Raw genomic sequence first — 24813 nt, 5'->3', positions numbered from 1 at the left:
GGACCTTAAAGATGATCTAGTTCCAACCCCCCTGCCATGGGCAGGGACACCTCCCACTAGACCAGGCTGCTCAAAGCCCCATCCAGCCTGGCCTTGAACTGTCTTATTTACTTATTATTGCGGGGGGCAGCAGTGGTCAGAACAAGAATCAATGAGAGATCTCATTGTCCTTTCTCGCCTGTCAATGATATATTTTGTTTTACAGCTGTCATAATCGGTTTACTAAGAGCACCAATGTCTAATAGGATCACACCCTGAAATAGAAATCCGTGGCGGAAAAAGCCTGTGCTGCCTGGATGTCTTTGTGATCTCAAAACTTACGGTCCTATTGTGTCTCTGGTTGCTTAGTCCTTCTCCATGAAATCACATATAGACTGAAATTAAGAGGTGGCAACTGTCAGTTTAACCCTCTGTGAGGCGTACTGTTATCATGGTAATTAAAGTATCAGGCCTTTTCTTCAAAAGTGAAGGCTAGTGCTAACAGAGCGCCTTACCATTTGATGGTGGTGTAAAAAAAAAAAAAAGCTCCTCCTAATGGGACTCACTCCTGTGAATGCTTCAGATACCAAAAGCCACTCTCCATCCCTAGTCCCACGCATGAAAACATCGGACATCTTCATAACTACATTCCAGTGCACCTGTAAAAGCTGTCCTCTCTCCATCCAAACTCAGGATGATGAGTTTCATGTACCTGTCGTGTCACTGCAGAATGCAGTTCTACTCATCCAGAGCAGGCGGAAAAAACAAGGACTCTCTTACCTGAACATTTACTTGTAGGCTTATCGTGATGGCTTTCTGGGCCTCTTCTTCAGACTTCGTTATTCTTGTAGTACTTCTATTTTGCCATCCAGGGAGGACCTGCCTAAGGTAAGCTTGCAAGGGAATCTCATTTCTAATTAATATTGCATTTTAATTTAATAACTGATAGCTTTTGGCATGCTAATTTTGAAATGAGCTTTCCCTTGATGAATTGAGGGAAGAGTATTTAAATAATGGTGTAACTCACTTTAAGATTCCCTCCTTCCCTCTTCCCATCATTTTTTAATTATACCTTGGACGTGTGAGCTCTTCTCCAGGCTGGTGAGGTGGACAGAGAGACCTTTATTGCCTAGAAAATGGAATTAGAAATTTTATGGTCTAGCTCTTACCAACTTCACCCGTACTCTTCTGAAGCTAGTCCTAAGCAGGAGGATAGAAGAAGCGAAGTAACACCCCACAGCTACTCGGCTATGATACATTTGTGCAAAACCCGTAATTAGCTGGTAAAGGTTTATTTTGTTAATGTTTCCTTTAACCTGTTTTCTAAAGTGACTTCTAGAAATGAGCACGCATCTATGTTTCTGATAGTGTATTGAGTGAAAACGAACTGAGTCGTGAATATATATGCTGGAGGAAAGGGTTGTCTTTTGTCCGGTGGGTACAATCCCCAGCTGAGGGTGTAGGGGTGCACGGACCGCGGTGTACAGCTGTTAAAGTGACTTCAGCAACTGTGATTTGCCTCCGGAGGTGTGAATAGGGAGCTCTCTGACTGTGACGAGGGCGTTAAATAAATCCTGGTTTCCCTGAGCCTTCATGGCAGGCTGCTCGTATCTGGCAATGCACTCGCTGGCACCGCAGTCATGCTAGCGGTGATACCAAAGCTCCTGTCCTCAAGTTGTGAATGGAAACCTCCCGTGATGGTGTCTCGCCTCCCCCTTCTGCAAAGTACAGCCAGCGCTCACGTTTTTACCCCTCTGCACTTCTAACTCTTTCTCTCAGGATAGTGTAATTTTCCAGATAAATAAGAAATAAGCCCTTTTCTTAAAAGGTCTTCGGTATCGGGAGGAAGTTCCAAACCACCCTGGGGTGTGACTGCCCTGGGACTCTGCCTTGGCCTCTCTCCCACTCACACTCTTGGCATGAATGAACCTCCTCATACAAGCCGCCTCTCTCTTGAGCGAGGATACTGGCTTTCAGTGTTCATGCAGCAATAGCCGACCATCTCTGTGGCTGCACGCTTGGAAGGGCTGGATAATATGAAAAAGGGGGCTGCTAAGGGAGCAGGTTTGGGGTGGGTGATACAGAGAAGCAGCACCCGTGAAACGCTGGCGAGCGTGCTGGATGCTGTCGGCTTGGATATCGCCATTTGAGACCCGCTTAGCTTATTAGCCTTAGTGCCTCCCTGCTGGCCATTGAATTGTGCCTGTTTTGCAGCTCAGGTCTGGGATTGACATCCTGAAAATACTCCAGAGCTACAGGAACTCCTGGGGTTAAAGGGCCTTCTCTGTCTGCTGGCACTTGACCTCAGTTTCTGCCCGTGCTGGCAATGTGCTGGTTGAAAAGTTGTTTGGATTTCAGCAGAGCTGTAAAAGGCTCTATGATCACTGTACTATTACTAGTTAGTTTCTAAATAAGTTTGAGTGACTTAGGAAATAGACCTAAATGACCTACTGGAGGAGAAGAAAAGGAGGCAAGTGGCAGCTCAGCTGCAAACATGACCAGGTTGAATTCCTCTGGTCTTCAGGATTAGCTTGAAGTAAGAGCTGTCATGTCTACTTTTTCCTCTTCTTTCTTTTATTTTGTTCGTGTGGTACAGGGGGAGAAAGCACCGTTGCTTGCACCATTAGACACCTAATGTTATCATCCTGATAACGATGTTCATACTTTCATATTCAAAGTTCATACTCAAAATGTCGTACTTTGAACTTGTTCTTCTTTGCCAAGGTGGATAAATGTACTTGTAACATGCTCAGTGTTCGATCTGTGAGTTCAAAAGCTGTTCTCCTCATGCCTGCACGGTGAAACTGCCTCTGATAACTCAAACGTCCTGCCTTATTGTAGCATCTTCCCTGGATGAGTAGGATTTTTGGGAGCTATTCAAAGCAAGCTGTTTGGGAGAGGCAGAAAGGCTGTCTCAAGGAGTGCTAGAGAGAGAGGCATTTCCAGGAAAGGAGGTTTCTTTCAGTCCCAGAAGATGAAGACTGATGTTGAAAACATTATGAAAATCATGTCGGAGAAATAGCATGCTACTGATCCTCCCTTCCAGGCTAGGTAGCATCTCCGCCAGCTTGCTACAGCTGCTCTGCCCTGGCTTGCTGGCCAGTTTTCCTGTAGATTTCTTCCTTAAATGATTTCTCTTCTCTTTTGTCTCCACTTCAGTCTGTTAGCTTTTCTTGAGCCTTCTTGAAGATCTTTAATCCCACATTTCAACCTTGTCCCTGTTGGTGGTCATTTAGGGGTTTCAGAGCAAGGACACATGCAGCCCTTCAGCAGTGTTGCAGTCATTTCCTCGGCATTCCCCATGTTTTCATAACTCTGGCGATGGGGGGCAGTTCACACAACGCAGCATTTTCTGCTGCAGAAACACAGGCGTCTGTGGATGGAATGAAAATACTCTTGAACAGAGATGGTATGGAAATAGGTTCCCCATACCGTTTTTGCTGCACTTAAATAAATTATTTGAGTCAATGATCCTTTCTCAATGTTGTGAAATAAAAGGCCAACATTCTGATTATCATATGTAGGTAATGATTTGTGGCTGACATACTAATTAAAAAAGACAAGGCGGTTTTTAAAGTGTTCATTTCGAAAAAGAATTCACTTTACAATATTGTAAAAGGATTTCCTGAATGTCAGAATCTTAACAGTTTTCTTCTGTGTTTCTGCAGGTGGCTGTGAATTTGTGAAACGAGATAATTCAAAACAGAATTTTCTATGCAAAACTCCTTCGGTTAAAAAAAAAAATCAATGGACTGCATGCAGAAATGTTTTACTGGTTATGACCCAGAGATGACAAAAAGTTTAGCATGCCTTCAGCATTCATTTTTACTTGCTTTCACACACAAATTCATTAATCATACAGTGAATCCACCGTATTTTTCTCTTGTAGTACAATAAGGTAAAAAGCCATTGCTAAGCTGATATCAAATATCAATAACTTCTGGTTTCAATGTTAGGATCACCTTAAAATCTCAAAGTCTAGGCAAAGAAATGGAAGTCCTTACAGTGTAGAGGAATGACTTCAATTAATTATTTAATAGGTCAAACACATTGTGTTTCATTTTTACAGTAGTTTGACAAACAGGAATGATCTGAAAACACATTTAAAACCAACGTCTGTTGACAGTGTCTGTCTCTTTGTGTCTGTGCCCCAGCGCTGTTCACTGCTGGGCCACAAGCTGGCGGCACTGGACTGTGCGCTTTGGTGCCAGTTTTGTGACTGCTGTCCACAGATCGAAATGAAAACATCAACTGTACATCTGCTTCTCTATCTGGCTCCTCAAGCTAGTCTTCCTTTGGGATGTTTCCTTGAGTACTTGTACAAAATTTAGTTAAAGCTAATAAGTAGATTTTTCAATCCCAAACACTGGACACAGTGAATTAGAAGAGCAACTGCAGGCCATCTCGATGGAAGTCACAAACTTCAATAGCCATTTCTTCCAAAATATTAATTACCAACTCTCTTGGAGGAAAAAGCAAGAAATCCCTACAAGCAAGGACTTCTGTTCTAACCTCATCATTAGAAAAAAATTCTTTAAACTTTTTCCATAGGTAGAAGTTGATGCTCATCTTGAAGAAGGAGGCTTTCTATAGAAATTCCTTTTTCTTTCCAAATCTTGCTACTGTCCAGATAATGATAAATTTGGACATTCAAATATTCATTCTGCCTACGAAGTTTCTCTTCTGTAACCATTTTCAGGTCAGACAGGATTTGAACTTTTGGTAAAATACCAGATGTGTAATCTGGTGAAATACGAGCTTTCTCCTACCATCTCACCCAGAACCCATCATCAACAGCGCCTACAAGGCTCTGTTTTAACTAGTGGTGATAACATGTTGAACACTCAGGGTAGTGTTTCCTTAATAGCTCTGGCATAATCCTACACTAAGCTGTCTCAGGGAAACCAACCCAACCTGTTAAATGACTGGTTGTTGTAAAAACAAGAAGAGTTTTAGTGCCAGCACAGTGTAACACACTAATTTTCGTGCCTCCATTGAAAAACTGCAGGAAGACATCTTCAAGACCCTCCATACAACTGAAAGTTGGCATAATGACGATCTAAGCGATTTGGCTATTGCACTGTGTCTGGCTGGCATGGAGTTAACTTTCTTCACTGTGGCTTATATAGCACTGTCTTTTGAATTTGTGGCTAAAATGGTGTTGCTAACACACTAAAGTTTGGGCTGTTGCTGAACAGAGCTCGCACAGCGTCAGGGCCTTCTCTTTTTCCCACTCTTCTCCTCCAGTGAGTAGGCTGGGGTGGGCAAAAGACTGGGAGGGGACACAGCTGGGACAGCTGAGCCCAGTTGGCCAGAGGGCTTTTCCATACCATATAATACCATAACATCATGCTCCGCAGTAAAAACTGGGATACAGGAAGGGAGATTTTTTGCTTCTGAGGTGGGCTTCGCTGAGGACGCTGCTGGTTTTGTCTTTATCCTGATCGAAACCTGGCATAGGAATTATATTTTCCTCCTATCACGCCCTTGCCTGCTGGGGATCATTCCCCCTCCTCAACACGATTCTCTTTCTGTTTGTCATCTTTTCTTTCTGCCTCCCAAAAAAAGGGTAGTTGGATATTATCTTCAGACTCAGCAGGAAGATTTTCAAACGTAGATTTCCTCCTGTAATGGACTTTCCATCAAAACATAAGGCAACGAGGGATACAATTTGACTCCTTTCCTTCCTTTTTCCTGCTTCTTAAATATTTGGAAGAATTTCAACAACTGTTGTCCCAGTAGGGACCCAAAGACTGACATCATATTTTAGGATTTAGTGTTATAACGATGAGCCAGGGTTTAATTAACCTTCTAACCCTTTGGGAGACCTGAGACAGGAGCCAGTTCCTCACAAAACCACTGCTGCTTCTCTTGCAGTTATTGAGCTCATTAATCTCTCCGATATTATTCTTAGAGGACTACAGCTACATTTTATTTTGGTCAAGTTAAAGTGCTATGTATTTTACAGAGAGAATGAAATTCCTTGTCCTGCCTTGCAGCGAATGTCATTTAAACAAACCAGTAACAGAAGAGCCGAGGGAAAAAGAAGGAAATGGAAATTCAGGGGCAGAAAAAAGGTGTGGGATATGTTGACTTCCCCTGTTTTCCTGACACCTGTGCCATGTGGGTTTGTACTTCAAAATAGATGCAGTATGACAGAAGGGGAGAGTGAGAAATTTAACCCTTTAATTGCTTGCGTTAACTACCATACAATGTACGCATATGGCACATCTGAAACCAGTTTCTTTCTGTGAAACAATCCCCACCTTTCAAGTCAGGCTTCATTCCTCCTCCAGGAGGGAGAGTCCCCAAAAGCCACAGAAACTACCCATGAAACTCGCCTAACCTGAAACGAGCCATGTAACGTGATTTACATCATAGTGATGGGATTGCCTGACGGCAGTGACTATTGGGTGTATAAATCTTTAAATCATCGATAAGAACAAATGTTACAGCAGAACAATAACAACTGCAACCGTGCAAAATTTTGACGGATTTTGAATTCTCTATGATACCTTATAAATCCTGTTGCAGAGAGCAGTTGTGAGGTGAGGGGAAAGCGACCTGGTTGCAAGATCAGAGTGCATATACAAAGTAAAAGTCAGAAGAATAAACACCAGCTATTGCTATTGAAACAATAAACGAAGTGCAGTAAAACAAAGTTAGCAGGAAGAACGGAGTCTGCATTTTCAAAAGTAACGAGTGAGTTTGTGTGCCTTGTTTTGGGAGAGAGCGAGTCCATTTTTTTCCACGGTTGTTTACCCTGCTAGCGTGTTCTCATGCACCCAGAGCCCTGCTCCTGTGAACATCCACCTCAGGGAGTCAACGGCGTGAGCGACGGCCCCTGTTCAGCCAGAACACCTCCAATGCCTTCGCACAGAAGCCAAACTGTGGAGCAGGGAGGAAAGGAAGGGCTGGTGCGCACTTCTGTCCACACCAACCTGAAATCTGGATGAAGCCGAGGTGCACACTGGCTTGGAAACCAGAACGCTCTTCTTGGTCTAGTAACGTATATGCAGACTTTTCATCCATCATCATACAGATGCCTCCTAGATTAATCTGATCCTTTACCCTGCACCTCAAAGTCAAGATCCGTGCCAATGGTGACCTACCTGGGTACTGAGCCTACTGCTGCAATAGCAGGGACACTGCTGATACTCAGGAGAAGCGTTTGCACAAGCTCTGTCCTGCTATAAGCCACCTCAAGTTTGGCTCCTCCTCTCTCACTGATTCATCATTTAAAGCGCAGACATAATTCTGCTATGCTAACGTCACTAGGGAAATGTTTCAGGCACCTGATACCCAGCAAACTGAAAGGGTGAAGAGAATTTGCTAACTGCTTTGCCGAAGAGAATGCTTTGTATGCCTGAATGGAATTTTATCTTGCCAAGTATGTAAGGTTGAAAAATTGGAGAGAACCGTCACATCGTGATGGCCATATGATTGGGTTTTGTGGATACAAAATTAATGTTCACTTAAGACAGGTATAATTTCCAGTAGAGATAGTGTTTTAATAATTTTTTATATGAAGGAAAGAGGAAAAGGAAAATTCTAATTGCAATTCAAGTGATCCCTTTTTGACCAAAATGAAAATTCCATCCAATCATTTCAAAATGCAAAGTAATAGCACACTGTTGTCAAACTCCAAATGCTTTAATTTTTCTGTGTACTTTGCTATAAAAGATCTGCTTTTTCCATCAGAGACCAGTCAATAACTCATTTTCAAGTATTTTTTTTGGCAATTAAACACCTGAGAATACAGTGAAAAGTTGTTTTCTTCAGTCTTCTAAATCTTGCCTATATTAATGTGTCTGTATCTCTTTTGTCTCTCTTTTTGGTAAGGGAGAAAGAAGGTATCAGAGTAAACCACAAGTGCAGGTGAATTTGCTTCACTTGATATCAAAAGCAGCTAGCGAGGCTAGGACAGGTTTTCTTGTTTAATGGAAACAGCTATACTGCAACTACAAAAACTACAGAGACTGAATATATATGAAATTCTGTGGTGATTAAAACTTTAATCCCAATGAACTACTGACCTTAGCTGTAATCTCTGAGAAATGGGGACAAGCGCCCTGTGCTTAGGAGAGAGGAGGTTGTTGGAAGAGATTCTTGCTTATTTGACCTGGGTTTGCCTGTTTTCCTCCATGCATTGTTTAGGATGGACTATTTGACAGATGCATGAAATTAGTTGTTTTGGAGCCTACTGGAAGGAATTTATAATTTTTTGCACATGCATATAACAGTGTTTTTTCTTTCTGTTTCAATAAATCACATTTTTGTCATATACTTATTACTGATAAATGATATATGTGCTGTCATTTTTTAAAATACAATTGTGCCATGATACACATTGGCTCTCACAGCACACACACACAAAAAAAAAAAGCAATGAAAAAACGTTAGTGTCTAGCTGCTCACCTAAACCTGAAAATCAGACATGACGTTTTATCATGCTATGTAGGATTCTTAAAGTTTTGGCCTTATAAAAAATTTTGCATTTGACTGTGCCGAGGAAACAAGTTTTGTTATAACTACGTGAAAGAGAAGTTCTGGGGAAATGCTGATAAAAGTATTGAAAGAATTGGAAATTATCATTAACCCCCAGAGCAAAACAACAGAGATAAAATTGGGAACATTCACCTGCCGTATGGGATGAAACACGTTACAAGGATGCTGTAATTATTTTTAGAACAAAATTATAAGCCCAGGAAATAGGGCTAGGATTTTGTTGAAAGAGAATCCTAAACAAACTGACTTCTGGAAACACGTGGACAGAATAGCCAAACCACCTCAGTGCAAGATGACTGTGCAGTAAACAGTTATGATTAATACATAGATATTTATAGTCCTACCTTAGATTACATTTGGTTTTACAATGTATGCCGTGTTTTTCATTTTTTACCCATTATGGTAGGCTACTTTGAGTATGCTCTTCTATATTTTAATCTACTTCAGATAGTAAAGCCTAAATCCTCTTAGGATTCTTGATTCTGAAAAAATTGCACATGACCAACGTAAACAGCAGATTTATTAAAAACACATAAAAAGAATCTCGATCTACAGTAAAACAAGAGCCAATTTTATGCGTACTGAAGTCTAATACAAACTAATTAGACCCAACAAAAATGTAGTAGCTTGCTAGTTCTATGCATTTAAAAAGCTACAGCAAAAATCCTTAAATGTTAAAGGCCACATTCACTGTTACACTCCAACAGCTATGCAGTGCTCTGGAACTGAAAAATACTTATGGTTGTACCTCCTTTTTTGTGCTTGCATCTCTTTCTTTCACCTCCACTTACTCACCTCCCCACAACACATGCTCTGTTCTGTTCACTGTAATCCTCCCTCTGAGCTCACACTCCATACACACAAGCCCTAGCCCTTTCTTCTGCAAGGTTTGCATGCTCCAAGAATGCAACTAGTGAATTACAAGGCCAGCCATCTGTTGCCTGATTCACTATGATTTGTAAAGCACATCTTCAAGATGCCCTGCAACAAAAATGCTTTAAGTATTTGAGGTCAGTGGAAAATATGATCCCTAATGCACTTACTCTCATTGAACTAGAGCCAAGCTGTAGGCTCTAACAGCCATGGGAATGACCTAGGCTCTGAAGCATGAAGCGTGTGCTACAGAGTCCTGTGACTATTTTCCTTTTTACCACCTGGGCAGAAAAGAAGAAAGAGTAGCTCTCCACGCTGGTACAGGGGATTATTTGGAGGTGGTGAGTGGAAGCTTTAAATCCACTTGTGAGAACTGGCAACGCACCTGCCGCACAAAATCCAATTTCTTCTAGGCCCAGAGACACGAACACCACCCCCTCTGCCCTCGGGCGCAGGCACAGCCCTGCCATGGCACCACCTGGCAGGCCCCCTTCCCTGCCCAGCGGCCTTACAGGCCTTGGGCGGCTGCCCACGAGGTCCACCAGAGCCTTACAGAAGTCCTGGAATGCGTTGAAATAAAGATTAACGCCGGGTGTCAGCGAACCGGGCACAGCGAGGGGCTCTTTCCCACAGCCGCCTCGGCGCACCCGGCGGTGGCGGCAGCCCTCCTCCCTCCCTCCCTCCCTCCCTCCCTCCATGGGGTTCCCGCACAGCGCGGCCTACCCCTGCCCGGCCCGGGGGAGAGTACAGGCAGGCCGGGGATGGCCAGGCAACCCTCCCCTCCGGCCACCTGTACCTCTGGGCACCGCAGGCCGGCCCTAAAGACTCCGCCCGCCAAGGGCTGTCCCATGCCCAGAGCGGAGACACAGGGGCTGCCTGCCTCTCCTCCTCCGCTCCGCGCAGGCGCGCCCCGCCGCCCCTTCCCCTTTATTTCACCCGTTTTCCGGCTTAACCCCTGCGCGGCCGCGCTGGGCCCGGGCGGCGTCGCCCCTGGCCGGCTGGGCTGCGGCGCTCCCCGGAAGCGGTAATGCTCCACCGGTGATCCAGGAAGCGGATGAGCTCGCCCGCCTTCCCCTCTGGAGCGGCGCTGCGGGGACGCGGGGAAGGGGGTGGGGGGAGGCGGGAGGGGGGGGGGGCGCCAGCAAGGCCCCGAGGCGGAGCGGAGCGGCCCGTCCCGGCCCAGCCCCCCCGGCGGCGGCGGCGGCGTTTCCATGGCGCCGAGCGGGCGGGGGAGCCGGGGCTGAGGACCCCGCCCGCTCATGGACCCCGCCGCGGCGGCGGCCGCCGAGGAGGAGGGCAGGGAGAAGCCCCCGGTGATCTACACCATGGAGAACAAGCCCATCGTCACCTGTGAGTGCGCCCCGCGCGCCGCGACGGGCGTTAACGGTCGTTGCCGGGCTGAGGGGAGCGGGGGGGGCGGGGCAGCAATGGCCGTCCGGAGCGGTGCTGGGGGGAAGCGGGGAGGCAGGCCGGTTGTCCCGCTCCGAAGGGCGGCCCGGGGCGGGGTCCGGCGGTGGTGGAGGCCGAGGGGCCATGCGGGGCTATGCGGGGTGCTGGCTCGGCGGGGAGGGCGGGAGCGGGGCGAGGCGGAAGGAGGGCGGCCGGTTGGGAGGGGGGCGGCCCTCGGGGCTGAGGGACTGCGAGGGGCTCTGGTGGCGGGTGTTGGCTCTTTACTGGTTCCCCTTCCCCCCTTTTTAACGGCAGTGGGCAAACTTGGGTTTGTTTCTGTATGTTTATAGTAAATAACAAAAGAGAATGTCACGCTTACAGGTGCTTAGGGGGAAGAGAGTCCAATATGACAATAAATCTTAAAACCCCAAACTTCTTGCCAGTGAGCTTTGTGTGGCTTTGCTCTGGGTAAGAGAAGTCACGAGAAGTAAGGTGTCCTCTGTGGCGAGGATAGATTCCCACTGACATTATAACTTAAACTACTGTGCTTTGGTTTCATCTCTGAGATGGTTTATTTAACAAACCGGATCATGTGGTTCCAGTGATGAATTAGTTCTTTTAGGTATCAGAGGCAGGCACCTGGGACACGTGTGGTCTGGTCCTGAGCTAAACCGTGAGCTCCTATGCTCTTACAGGTATAGAGGATTGCACCCAAAGTTCCCTTAAAACAAGCATGTGAACTACATCTATAGTACTCTTAATAAAAACATAAGATGAATGTGATGACCATAGAGAATTCTGCTAACAAAAGGTAACCAGTGGCTGTTTGTTCTTAGTCGAGAGTATCTCTGTTGATGACATAACTAACTACACATTTGCACTTTATCAGGAAAACACCAGGAATGCTTTATGTGCATGTGAAATAGAAACTATTTCACAGGTGCGTGTTGTCAATTTGTTGAAGTAAGCATCCAGTGATGATTAAGGTTTCAGACTGATACTGGTATTTTAAAAAAATACCCAACTGTAACCTCATAACTATAATTATGGAGCTCTGTGTGTATATATGTTTTCTTCAGACTTTTATAAATGTGCTTTTTTCTTTCTTAAACTTTTTCTTTTTTTTTTTTTGATGCAGTTCATAAACTGAAGTCAGTGGTATCTCTATTGAATCTTCTGTACTCACCTACTTCAAGGCTTTTGAAATCCATTTCACTTCAGGTTTAAAGTCAGAAAAATGTATTGATCAGAAACATCTGAAGGATATTGTTGCCTTCCTTGTTGGTGTTGTGCTACTGTTCAGGCTATGGTGGATTGTTTTTTTTGATTTGCTGGCTTTATCCTGTATTCAGGATCGGAGAGTCTCTCTGTGTGTGAGGGGGGTGGCGGTGGTGCTGATACCTGTCAGTCCTTACTGTTCCTGTATGATTTCAGTCCGTTGAAGTACATGGAGTTTTACCTCAGGCTTGCTTTTTTTGTTGATAAATGCAGAAAAGGACTCTCTTTGTGCAAGGAAACTTTCAGAATTCCAAATGTTACATTTCATCAGACTTGAGTAAAGCCCAATTATCTGATATTGCAAAGGATATTAATTTCATATAGTGAGTGAATGTAATGCATGGTTGCAAAATGTTTTGGACTTATCACCATACAGAATGGTAGCAGCATACTTACGAAAGAGATATGAGGTGAACGTTATGTATCATTTGTAAGTCTTGCTCCTGGACTAAAGGAATCATTTCTGGGGCTGTGGACAAGGGTGACAGTAGTATCTTTAGTGGTATGGACTAAAATGGCTTGGTCTGAGACAACCTAGTTCAGAAAATAAGGCTAATTGAGCAAAAGTGCTCAGAGATGACCTCTCTGGTGAATGTAGTAAGGGTGACTTGCTGCCATTTTTAAACTAAAACATTAACTTTTAATGGTGAATGTGTTTTGCCTTAACTGTTTAGTTCCCTTTTTTCTCTGTTCAAAGAAGTGGAGTACTTAGAGACCATAGTATTTCAAACAAATGCATTCAACAGAAATGATTTACTTGAAGGAAAGCTCTTCTGAGCATTATATTGCTGGTGATTTATGAGGAGGTGAAGCTCGGTCTTCCAGGAAAAGGATTGTTGCCTCGGTATTGGTTTGTTGGAAGGTGCATTCAAAGCCACGATACTTGAAGCTGTTCAACAAATACAGTTTATCCTTTGTTTTGTGGTTCCGATTTCAGGCAATTGGAGTTGTCTGGGATAACTGCCTCACCTAGCAGGCCCACATGAGGAGAAAACAGACCTGCAGGGGGATGGCTAGTTTTTGATAGTATGAAGAAGAGTGAAGGTTAAGTGAAGCTGTGTCTCAGAACATAAGTATTTCCTCTTGCTACAAGATTTAGATTAATCTCTGTTAGGCAAACATTTGTATCATGAAATGCTCCTGTTAACTCTTAGGGTTTATTCTTAATAAGGGAGAACTGAAGAGAGAGTTTTGTTTGGAATTAAACTTATTTTCGACACTGTGCATATCAGAGATGTTTTGTAAGCAAATGTTTCTATCTACTTGAAATAAACTTGACAGGACTCTGAAAGGAATGCTTCTTTGGTAAAGAGAGTTATGCTTTCAAATCTGTTTGTTGGTATTGTAACAGTAGTTATTTGCTCTATCGGTACAGTCCTCAACTCAGCGCTCTATGTATGTGCTGGCCTCAGCCTATAGAATAAAAATGGCAATTTCCACATCGCTTGTATATTTGATGCCAATTGCAAATGCAGTTATTGTCACTAGTCTTTTCATGTTAGTACTGTAACTTAATAGTTTTGTCCTCAGGATTTGTTTGTAGATACATTAGCCTTGTATTTATGGTATTTGTATTATTGGCAAAACCCCACAGTTTTAACAGAGAGTTTAGTGTAATAGACTGCATCTAGGCAAACTGTCTAACCAAGAACTTCTAAAGGCATTTTGCCTAGGCAAACAGACAACCATATTTTTTAAGTGTGGAAAAAGTAGTATATTCACAGAAAGATGCTGTTCCTTTATGTTTTTTTTTTCCCTTTTCTCAAGATGGCAGCATCCTGTTTAGTATTAAATCATTCTTGTCAGTTAGGACTGAGTGCTGTGATGATTCTTTTCAAAGTTAGTTTGAATCACGTTTTTATACTATCGGTTTTACTAGGTTGTAAACCCACTGGGGAGTTTCACTGTCCAGCTGTGGTTATGCTCACTCTGACACATTACTCTCAATTCCAGTCTGTAGCAATTTATCTTCATTGCTACCAGACCTGGTATGTTTACAAAGCATTTTGAGTCAGCTTCTATCTTTCTTACTGCTGTAGAAATACTATTTTTAGCATAATTAATTGTTTTTTATTTGAAGAGGGAAGTGGAGCGTTGGCATGAGGCATCTTGAACTTGGGTAGTTTCTTTGCAATGTTGACTTGACATAATCTTTAAAACAATGCAGATTACTTTCCTAGGAAACCTAAACAATGTTGCTTCCTTCTCATGAGTCCTCTTTGAAACTTTGAGAAAGAGTTTGGAACTTTAACATAATGTTCTTGAACGTATATATCAACCGAGTGTTCTGATGAAAGAACTTGTCCTTTTGTAGCTGGTTTGCACTTAAATTTTTAGCGCTGCCTATCCATATGAAGAGGAAGCTGAATACTGAAGACAGTCCTTCTAAATGAAGTAATTAATAGGTTTTTCGGAGCTTTCCTACCAAGCTGTTCTTTTGTAATTATCTTCATGCAGTTGTTGAATATTCCTTATCAGTGTGTAGTACCTGTTTATATATTGTATGTGTGCATATTTGTTATCATGGTCAATACTCTGCCTTAGTACAACGAACTTTATATATAATCTTTGGAGAGAACGGGATGTATCGCTTTTATCTGTTCCATATTCAGAATGTGCTGTGATACAGCAAGAGCAAAACCATCAGCAAAATCATTGTAGGCCCGAGAATGGAAAACGTTTGCAAATACCTACAAGAGCAGTGTAAACAGAAAAGGTTCATAAAAGTAAAGGGGGGGTGGGAAGAATGTTACATCTTTTCGGAGTGAAAATAAATGCTTGCAGTTAAGAGTATTGTTCTGGGACTGGGAGAGCTTGATTCAAAAGTTGTTCTGTTACTAATAGGTAGATGTAATAAAAAATGTGCCAACAAGAAGTGGTTTGTCGTCCAAGTGATTAGAACGATTTGCTGCTAGTGAAACCCTTTAAACAACTATATCCTATAAATGCATTTTTCCTGTTCTCAAACAGGACTCCTGTCTGCATTGTAAATCATCACTATCTTGTACTTGATCCAGTATTATTCTGTACTTAAATATCTGATTACATGTTATATAGAAGCAGCAGCATATTCTTGTTAGTGTTAACCCCTATTTTACAAATTTAGTAGTGCAGCAGTAAGTAAGGATTTAAAGCTTTACTAAAAGATTTTATTTTGCAGGCTACTGGTGCATCAGCTAAGATTTTTATATAGCAATTAAGCTGTCTTGTGTTTCAGTTTTTAGACCTCTCTTAAAAATGGATCTGGATTGAGGGGAGAGAACCTTTAAAAGAAACAAATACGAAAATCCATCAACCTTCCAAAACTTCAGGTGGATCCACTTATAATAGGCTAGTGAATTATGAAGAAAGCTTCACAGCAGAACTCTTTGTCAGTGGAAAAATAAGTGGGATCGGAAAGGTTAGCTGTGACTGATATTTGGGCATAAAAGCTAAACAAACCCACACCAAAGCTTAGTCTTGGCACTGAGCTCTTTTATAGGTATTTGAAGCCTTTTATCTCAGTCGTCTGGGTTTGTTGTTGGTATCAAAGAAAAATATTTGTCTGCTTTAGTCATCTGACCTCAGGATTTTTTATTTTACATTGCCTGTGTAGTTAGTGGGTTGGGATAACTTCCTCGAAAAAATTAACTGTGGAATATCCAGATACTGCAGTGACAAAGCCTATAAGCAGCTAAGATATTTGGAAAGTGTTAGACAAAAATAATAGATTATTGGGGATTTTGGTGATTTTTAGGCAGGCATTAAACTAAAAAATGTCAGTATTTTATGGTTCTTTTGTATCAGACAGCTGTCACGAAGAGTGCCGGTTCCTCTTGGGTGTCCTGGTAAGGTGGTCATTCTGGTTCTTGTATCATTCCTGTAGAGATTTGCAGCAGAACAAGCATCCTAGACAGGGGTAGATGGAAGGGAGGATGGTTGCCTTGACTTGATCTACCAAAATGTCAGGGAGAAAGTCAAGGACGAAAGAGTAGAGAAAAGAAAAATCTGGGACCAGTAGCATAAAATTTTAAAAATTAGTACTTTGAGTGTTCATGTTGTCTTCTGGAGATTTATTGACTGGGATACTTGGTCCCCTTTGCATTAAGGTATAACATAAACAAAGGGTGTTTTGGCATTAGGTGCCCATTTCAGTTCTTGGCTAATGCAATTTTTGGAATTTTTACCTAGGATTAGGTTTATGGTTATGAGCTGCTGTATAGAAATACAGGCTGTCCTTGAACAAAAGAGACAGATGTTATTTACTTAGTTTACATAATGAGTTTTTACAGCCAGGTTCACAATCAAGATTCGTTTGAGTAAGTTTTGTTCCTCTTTTGCCTGACCTGGTGGTCATCTTTACATTTTAGATGTCAATTTTGTGGACGTCAAGTCTTTGAAGGTCATAGAAATGTTTTTAATTTACACTGTCTGTTTCGGTGCTTGATTTATGCTCATCGTAAAACCCTTTTAAGGTTCTGCTGCTTTATTTGCATTTGGTTTCTGGACAGATACCTGTTTGGCTTAATGTGTTAGTGAAGTGTTTAAATAAGTGTCAAAGAGCATGCCTTCTGAACTCTGTAATGTGGGAAAAAAAGGAAACATGCTTTCTTCTTTCTTCCCTTTCTCCAGAAGTGTTTCTGTTTAGTGTGTATCGTTTGAGCATTACTGCTTTCTATTATTTTGTTAGTTAAAATAAGTTTTACCACTTCATGTACAAAACCACCCTATACTTGGAGTGGCATCACTTAAAGAATTACTGTGTTTTTTTCTGAATTTGGTGTGTGTATTTACATCCATATGGGTAATAGATTAATTCAGATGTACATGGTATAAAAGCTGAGACAGGTGCTCCAGAGGCTATGGATTAGTAATTTTTTCTGTTGTAAAAAATAATGATAATTAAAAAAAAATCAAATATTTAAATAAAACAATCAAAAATATTTACTAGACTTATAATATAAATTAGAGAAGCTGTAGAATGTATTTTTAAAATGCACATAAGTATAAATTTGAAATGTATAATGATTAGATTAGTATTATTTATAAATTATTTGTATTAGATAATATAATAAAACACAAGTGGTGCACTTCTTACTGTGTTTTGTGTGATAAAGGATGACTCTTTAATGTTACTTCCTAGTTATCTCTATTGGGAGATTTAAGTCTTATTTAATTCTGTGAGATTCTGAAAGAGAAAAACCCTTCTCTGGAAGGCTGCAGAGTTTTAGTAATGATAGGATTCCAAAACTACTTTTCTTTCCCTTTTACACACATCCTTCCTTCTCCTTTTCGCCTGTGTCTGATCATTCTTTACACTTTGGCTAGGAGTGTCTTTCCTCCATTACTGAGCATCCTTTGAGTGAGGGCTTAGTGTTGACATCCATCCACTGAAATGAATTTGTTGTGATACAGTTGTACTTAGGCATCCAGCCACATTAATCTGGTTTTTTTTGCATTGTTTGTTTTTTTGTTTGGTTTTTTTTTGGTTTGTTTGTTTTGTTTTTTTAACCCACAAAACAAAACCCCCAAATCAACAAACTAAAACAACCCAACCAAAACAAACACACCCTGCCTTTCCCTCCCAGCCTCCCCAAAGAACCACCAAACCAAAAACCAACTACAACAAAATCTTTGAAGCAATTCTCAGACTTTTGTGGAGGCTTTTGGGGTTTGCTCTAAGTTTGAATTCCAGGGTTACTTGTGCTTTTGCAATGTTTCATTCAAAATTCATAGAATTCAGTCAGATAAAAGCAAAAATTCCTCTAGTGATGTGGTTTGGGTTTAGTTGGGTTCTTGTGTTGTTGTTGTGTTCTGTTTTTTTTTTTTTAATATACTTTGGAAAGTAGATCATGGATGCAGCAACTACTAATCCTTCAGAGGCAGAAGAGTCTGTTCTCCCTTTTCTCCTCATCCTAAAAGATAGTCTTGCCTTGATCATAAATATATTTTTACATGTATTTTATGCTCCCTCAAAACTAATGCAGGAGGAAAAATTAAGTGGGTTTAGAGCAAATATACCTTTCTTAAGCTGGTAACGTGATGTGGTTGTCTGGAATAGCAGGATGCTTAAACATTATAATTTAGTAGTTCCTCTGTATTCTGGAATAATCCTTTTTACTCAAGATGCTGAATTCTGAAACTTTTTTGTGGCATATATTGGATTTTTAGGTGCAGTATAGAAGGAACACTTTGTTATGCTCCAGAGGTAAAATACATAGTTTTTTCTTTCAGTGAGGAGGCTCCAAACTTTGTAGGGTATCGTTTTGAGGTGGTCCTTACGCTGTTCCTAAATCACTAAGCCTTACTTCCCTTTCTAGAGGCAGTAATGAGTTGCAAATCAATAGACTGTTCTTCATGACCTCACTCATAGAGATGTAACTTTGTATAAGATAGCATTAACAATGTGACTAACACTTGCTTAGGTATTCGTTTTAGACATTCGTTTATAGTCTTAAATAAGATTTTTTTTTTTTATACTACACTTAATGCAGACAGAACAGGATAAAGGTGAAGAGTGAAGTATAAAGTGCTTGTTTAGTAGGTTTCTGAAGACTTAAGGCTAAAGCACTAATAGTAGAGTGGGCTTTTTTTTGTTTGTGTGTTGTTTTTTTTTAACTATTCCAGGAAATTGTATCACTGAATAATACCTATTTTGGTCAGACGTTAGAAGATCTGGTTTTGCTTATTCTGGCACCTAATCAGACTCTTTAGTTTTTATTTTTTTTAAAATTATTATTGTGCAGTGATAGAATTATGCTAGTAGCCTGTAATCAAAATAATAGGTATGAGAAAATTGGGAAAAGGTGAGTGGACTAGAAAAAGGTTTCCAAGATAAACTAAAGTGTGCAAAGCTACTGTGGAGGTAATTCCTGGCTGTGTGCTGGGAGGTGAGATTGCATGGTGGGGCGGAGAAGAAAGGATGTCAGGTACTAGGTAATTCTCCAGCCTTAGCTGCCTGTTCCACAGGAAGGTAAGAAGAAAATCTGTTCAGGTTGGGCTGTACAATGGCAGATGATTATATAAAGGAAACAGGTGTAAAACTACCAGAAAATAGCAGAATTGCCTATAGGCCTCTTAAAATCTTAATCAGAAAATGTAGCTCTTCAGGGGCAAGAGTAAAGTCTCCATAGGAGGAAATAACATTTTTATTTTTTTTTGTTTAGAATTAAACTGCGATCTCTGGTAGAAGAGAATGCAGTCAGCCAAAGGTGAGGCAGTAAGGAGGAAGTACAGGGAAGGGATAACTCAGGGCAACATGCAGATGAGAGATTTAATAAGTGATACCATTCAACTAGTATGGGCCAACTTGTTCTCCCAGATTTAGAGAGTGCACATGATCTAACAGTTTTACATCTATGATGAAATGCAGTGGCAAATATATTTTTGACCTTACTCCCCTCTCAATTGGACATCTCTGTTTGCCAGACATCAAATGCCACGTCTTCTGTTTAAGTATCATGAAAGGCTATTTGGGCATTATGCATTGGCTAGCGTGGTGGATTCGTCAGTCTGGATTCAAGCGTGTCTGACAAAGTGCCCTGTTCCAGAGTTTACCATCTTTTTGTTCAAAGATGTTGATAACCATCAGAAATTAGAATAACTTACTCTAAGCCTGTCTCTTCCTTGTCATGTCCTCCTTGTACCCAAAGGAAAAGAACAGAATTTAAGAATTGATATTCATAGGCTAGTGATAATATTTTTTTTTTGTATAGTGGATCCTACATTTTGGTCCATCTTGTATACAAGTAGCTATTCCAAAGTTGCATTTAGTGCAGTTTTTCAAAGCCCGAGTGGTTAAAGCCTAATCACAGATCTGCGTGTCAGCGTGGGGCCAGCTCCAGGGGACCTGTACCGTGTTAACAGACCTGAGGTTTCTGAAGGCAGCAAGGAATATGGCAGTGGGCACGGAGCTGCTTTGTATTAACAGCAGCCCCAGAATAACGGGAGAGAGGAATCAAACCCAGTAAAGCACAGAACTTGTGCTAATGCTAGTTTTCTCGTGGTAGGCCCAGCTACAGAAGGGATGTGAACTACCGTCTAACCAGACTTCTGGTTTGTGAAAGCTAAATTCTTGAGGCTAAATTAATCTAAATACTTTGTTTAGCCAATGGCTCCGGCTAAGGAGTTGCTTGTTTAGTTTTTAGAGTTGGACCACCTATATGGATGATACTCGCTCTGGTATATGGATTATGTAGCTACCTGGAAAATTGTAATAGGAAGTTATAACAGTATATGTATTATGTGCTTTGTTAAAGTGTTGTAGTAGGTCATGAGAGCATGCGATTTTAAACAGTCAAGTTCAGCGCTAGACTCCAGTTTCCATATAGCAGATAAAATTACACCTTTTTATTGAAACAACCAACCATTAATAGTATACTTATTACTCTCTCTTCTATAATTTGCACATAATAATAGATTAATACCTTTCACTTTTAGGTGCTGGAGATCAGAATTTATTTACTTCCTTATATCCTACACTTTCTCAGCAGCTTCCTAGAGAACCCATGGAATGGAGGAGGTAAACTTACATTTTATTCTGTGATGCTATTTCAATGTGTGTTTTTAGACTTGGGAAAGTGTGTATTATTTGTGGTCTGAGAAGCTGTTATCATAAATTGAGTTGAATGTAGCAACTGAATTGAGGAAAGGAGAACTTAGATAATCAAGGTAAATGTCGTTCAGGATGATCATTTGCACTTGGCTATGTTGAACTTCATAACTTCATAAAGAAAAATTATGGTAATGCTGTGTTTCTCTTTTTGGTTTTGTGGTTTGTGGGTTTGTCTTGGTGTGTGCTTTGATGTGCTTTGACAGCCATGTTCTGAAAGTGACATGCTTTCTGTTTAATAAGAATATAGGTAGAATTTGTGCGGAATTAGGTGCACTTTCCTGCAAGAAGTTTGGTATGGCACACTGTTTTCTCATTGGAAAAAAATGTTGGGAATTTTCTTATTTAGAATTTTCTATTTTTAGAGGTCCTAGAGATACAGAAAATCTTTTAATGAAAGATGAAAAGCTTTTAGCTCCTGTTCTTGCGAAAATGAGCATCTATCGCATTTCAAGTGATACCAAATTTTAGTTAACTTTATGCTAACTGCAGCAAGCATAATTTGTGACTTTCCAATACCAGAGTATTTCAGTTTATTCCTCTTCCCCAAAGTACTTGTTCATTTTCATATTCTGCTATGTATGTCTCATCTGCTAATTTGAATTTTTAAACTTTGCAGGTCTTATGGCCGTGCTCCGAAGATGATTCATCTAGAATCTAACTTTGTTCAGTTTAAAGAGGAGCTACTGCCCAAAGAGGGGAATAAGGCTCTCTTGACTTTTCCCTTTCTTCATATTTATTGGACAGAATGTTGTGTGAGTATTAGGAAAACATCATGAAAAACTGACTACTCAGATTTAAAGATGAAATCGTTTTGACTTTCTACTTGTGCTCTCTGGTATTTTTCATTTGCTTTTCATGCTTCTTTGAACAATTAATTCTGCATTACATAAGCACACATACGCAGTATTATTGGGAAAAAAATTTAGTCAGCCTGAGTACTTTTTACCATAAACAGTATTTCTTTGTAATGTTGCTTGACACTAAGAGGACAGGCTTTTGAATAACCTAGTTTTTCCAGTACTTTGCCATGAGAAAACACAGGATCTAAGTGTGTTACTGCAGTAGCACAGCACACTTGCTTCATAATACACATATGTGGCCAGAGTATTTCAGTTATAATCTATTCATGAGGTTAAATCTTAAGATATGTATTTTTTCTTTAGTTCATCTTCTGTATGTGTCAGGTATTAGTACGTGTCAGCAATCTAAACTAGGCAAGATTTGGAATGTCTTAATCCTGTTTATGTACAGTTCACTGCTTTTTGGTTGGCCTCTGTTAGGAATTAATTATCCAGTTGAAGGACAAAGGTGACATCTGATCTGTGACCAATCAAAAAATATCCAGAACAGCCTTAAGAGTTGTCTGAATTGATCTGTTTAAAAACAACCCAAAAGCCAAAAAAGTGCCAAACAACGCTTCTGTGGTTTTTTTGATTTTTATGGAAATGCTTTTAAACAGATTAAGATTTGAGCAATGTTAGAAGGCACAAATATCACACTTCTGCTACTATGTGAGAATAATGTTCAGCTTTGTAATTTCAAAGATATTTTTGTTGTAAAGGTCAAGAATGTGTAAAATAAGAGTTTAAATCAAGATTTTTAAATATAATTTCAGTAATTTAAAGAATGATAACATACCAAATACTAAGATATATTTACTGTTAACCAAAATACTAGAAATCAATTAAATTCAAAGACCAAAACCTTACTATACTTTACTTCATTTGATTTCTTTCAGTGAGTGAACTTACTGGTCACTAATTTTCTTTGATGTGTCTTTCTGTTTGTCTTCTGTTGGAACAAAATTTGCCTTTTGAAATTGTTCAGAATATCTGTTTGATTTGATGATTCATCACTTCTCATCCCAGGACACGGAAGTGTACAAAACTACAGTCAAGGATGACATCACCAAGTGGCAGAACGTTCTCAAAGCTCACAACTCAGTGGACTGGCTAATTGTGGTAGTGGAGAGTGATGCCAAGAAAAAGAACAAAACAAATATCCTTCCCCGAACCTCTATAGTAGATAAAATAAGAAATGACTTCTGTAACAAACAAAGTGACAGGTAAGCGTTCTTTTACTTGCAAACATTTTAACCTTACTAGTGTGCTGATTTAAAAACTCAACCCTATGTAACAGGTTCCTTGCTCATTTAAGGACTTACCAGCATTCAAACTGATGGTAACATAACACCTATGCTTTGAAGAAGGCTGACACAAGCAATAAAGGGAGAAGTTTATTTTCAGTTCTTCCTGGATTCCTGGTGGCTTTGAAATGTGTTTCAAAAAGCTCTCAAGTATCTCCTCCTGGCTAAGACAGGTTTAAGGGGAACAGTGCGGTGGTAATCAGTTTTTAGAACTTCAGGGTTTCTTGCTTGCTTAGGTGCCGGTGAAAATGTTAACAGAATTATAGGTAGTGGGAGTGAGATGAGAGGGGAATATGAAGCCAGTAGGGCGTATTTTTTACCATTGTACTTTCTGCCTTTCACTTCATCACCTTTCTGCTATGATATAATTGACTTAAAGCCAGTTTCTTCAGATGTTTTTATTCTAAGGAAAATAATATTGAATATAAGAAACTGGTTTTGCTTTCATTAAAGTCAGCAAAATACACAAGTCTTAATTTCAGACCAACTTTAATAGATACTGTCTTCCTTATTCTGAAACATTGCGCTGAGTCTGTTATATCTACTACATTTTGTTCTTTTAACCTGAAGAGTTAACTTTAAACGGGACAATTTGCGCTGAAGAATGAGTGACAGGATGAACATTTGAAGTTGAAAAGGGTAGATGGAAGCACTCATTGTACCTTGTTGTGAGCTGACAGTGACTGGCAGGTCAGCATGTTGTAATACACTGTACGTGTGCAGCACTTTCTTTGTACCTAACCAGTGTTTGGTATATTATAGGATTATTTGGGCAAATAGTTTGAACGACCAGAGATATTGTTAGTTTTTTGGATGTTAGTAAATTGTGATAGAAAAACTGAGGAAAAAAAATGCTCTAAAAAAGACAGATTTGTCTGTGAATTAATGTGATCTGTTTGTTTATTTATTTTCTGATAGAAGCAGTGGAAGTTTTAGCATATAGGATTGAGATACTGTTAGAATATATTATGAAGGATTATTTTTAAGTGACTTGGGAAAGGCTGACTATATGTGATCTAATGGATCTTGATTTGTATCTTGCATAATCCTTGCCAGGAGTAACTATAATTACCATTCTGCTGATTTGTATTGCTAAGCAGCCTTTTTTTTTTTTTTTCTTGGATAGCTACGGCATTACTTATGTTTAAGTAATTGTAATAATGTATCCATTATTTGTTTAAAAAAAAGTAAAGCTTTATAGTATTCATTTTGCAGAAAACGCTTAACTCTTCTCATAAACTGTATCACAGACTTAAAAATACGTGGGAAAGTTTTTTAAAAAGCCACCAAAAACCAAGCAAACAAAAAAAACCACAAAACCCCAACATACCCACCCCAAAACCACCTCAAAAAACCCACACCAACCTTGTTTTTTTTCCTCTGATTAGTGTAGAATGAAAACATAAATTTTGTTCATTCTGAATCAGTTGGGTATTCACATCTATATGTGAATTTTATGTTTACCTCCTCAAAAATAATTTTTATCAATCTCGTTACAGATGCGTGGTACTTTCTGACCCTTTGAAAGACTCTTCCCGTTCTCAGGAATCTTGGAATGCCTTCCTGACCAAACTCAGGACATTGCTTCTCATGTCTTTTACCAAAAACTTAGGCAAGTTTGAAGATGACATGAGGACTTTGAGAGAGAAAAGAACCGAGCCAGGGTGGAGCTTCTGCGAGTATTTCATGGTCCAGGTAAGCATCTCTTTTTATTGAAGAAAGAACTCAAGTCCTAATTTTAATAATGGTTTTTTTGTTGTTGTTGTAGTTGGCTTTCAGGTACTTCTAATGTTCTGGTCATTCTTTGAGGGCTGGGGCAGGAAATATGAAGACTGGTATAAAAGCAGCATTTCTAGATTTTGTTTGCAGCAGGTTTGTGTTCCATTGTAATACAGTGCTGTTACAGAAGCGAAATCTTTTCAGGCTTGTCAAAGTTTTATAAACCTGAAGCAAACAAATTGCATCTAGAAAGTGTTTTAGTAGTTGCTCTTGAATTTTGGGTGAATGTCCCATTACTGTGCCTGCGCAAAGACACTCAAACTTGTAA

The 24813-nt window shown here is 40.3% G+C and overlaps 1 protein-coding gene across 2 annotated transcripts in view; it reads left to right on the top strand.

The window, feature by feature from the left end:
* The first annotated feature begins 10101 nt into the window (after nucleotides 1–10101).
* The window catches only part of TRAPPC10 (trafficking protein particle complex subunit 10), a 44527-nt gene continuing 29815 nt past the window's right edge, over nucleotides 10102–24813 (top strand). Inside the window, exons 1-6 of one of the 2 annotated variants that reach the window (XM_063344566.1) lie at nucleotides 10105–10710; nucleotides 19173–19217; nucleotides 20446–20527; nucleotides 21237–21372; nucleotides 22489–22685; nucleotides 24266–24461. In XM_063344566.1, the coding sequence (XP_063200636.1) occupies nucleotides 19202–19217; nucleotides 20446–20527; nucleotides 21237–21372; nucleotides 22489–22685; nucleotides 24266–24461 (627 nt within the window). In that variant the 5' untranslated portion in view covers nucleotides 10105–10710; nucleotides 19173–19201. Of the gene's footprint in view, nucleotides 10711–19172; nucleotides 19218–20445; nucleotides 20528–21236; nucleotides 21373–22488; nucleotides 22686–24265; nucleotides 24462–24813 lie in introns of both variants that reach the window. The other variant, XM_063344558.1, reaches the window with a different exon arrangement.

This window comes from Chroicocephalus ridibundus, chromosome 1, assembly GCF_963924245.1.
Source record: "Chroicocephalus ridibundus chromosome 1, bChrRid1.1, whole genome shotgun sequence".
Classification (NCBI taxonomy): domain Eukaryota; kingdom Metazoa; phylum Chordata; class Aves; order Charadriiformes; family Laridae; genus Chroicocephalus; species Chroicocephalus ridibundus.
Note: the sequence above shows the minus strand (reverse complement) of the source record. Positions and strands in the feature narration are given on the sequence as shown.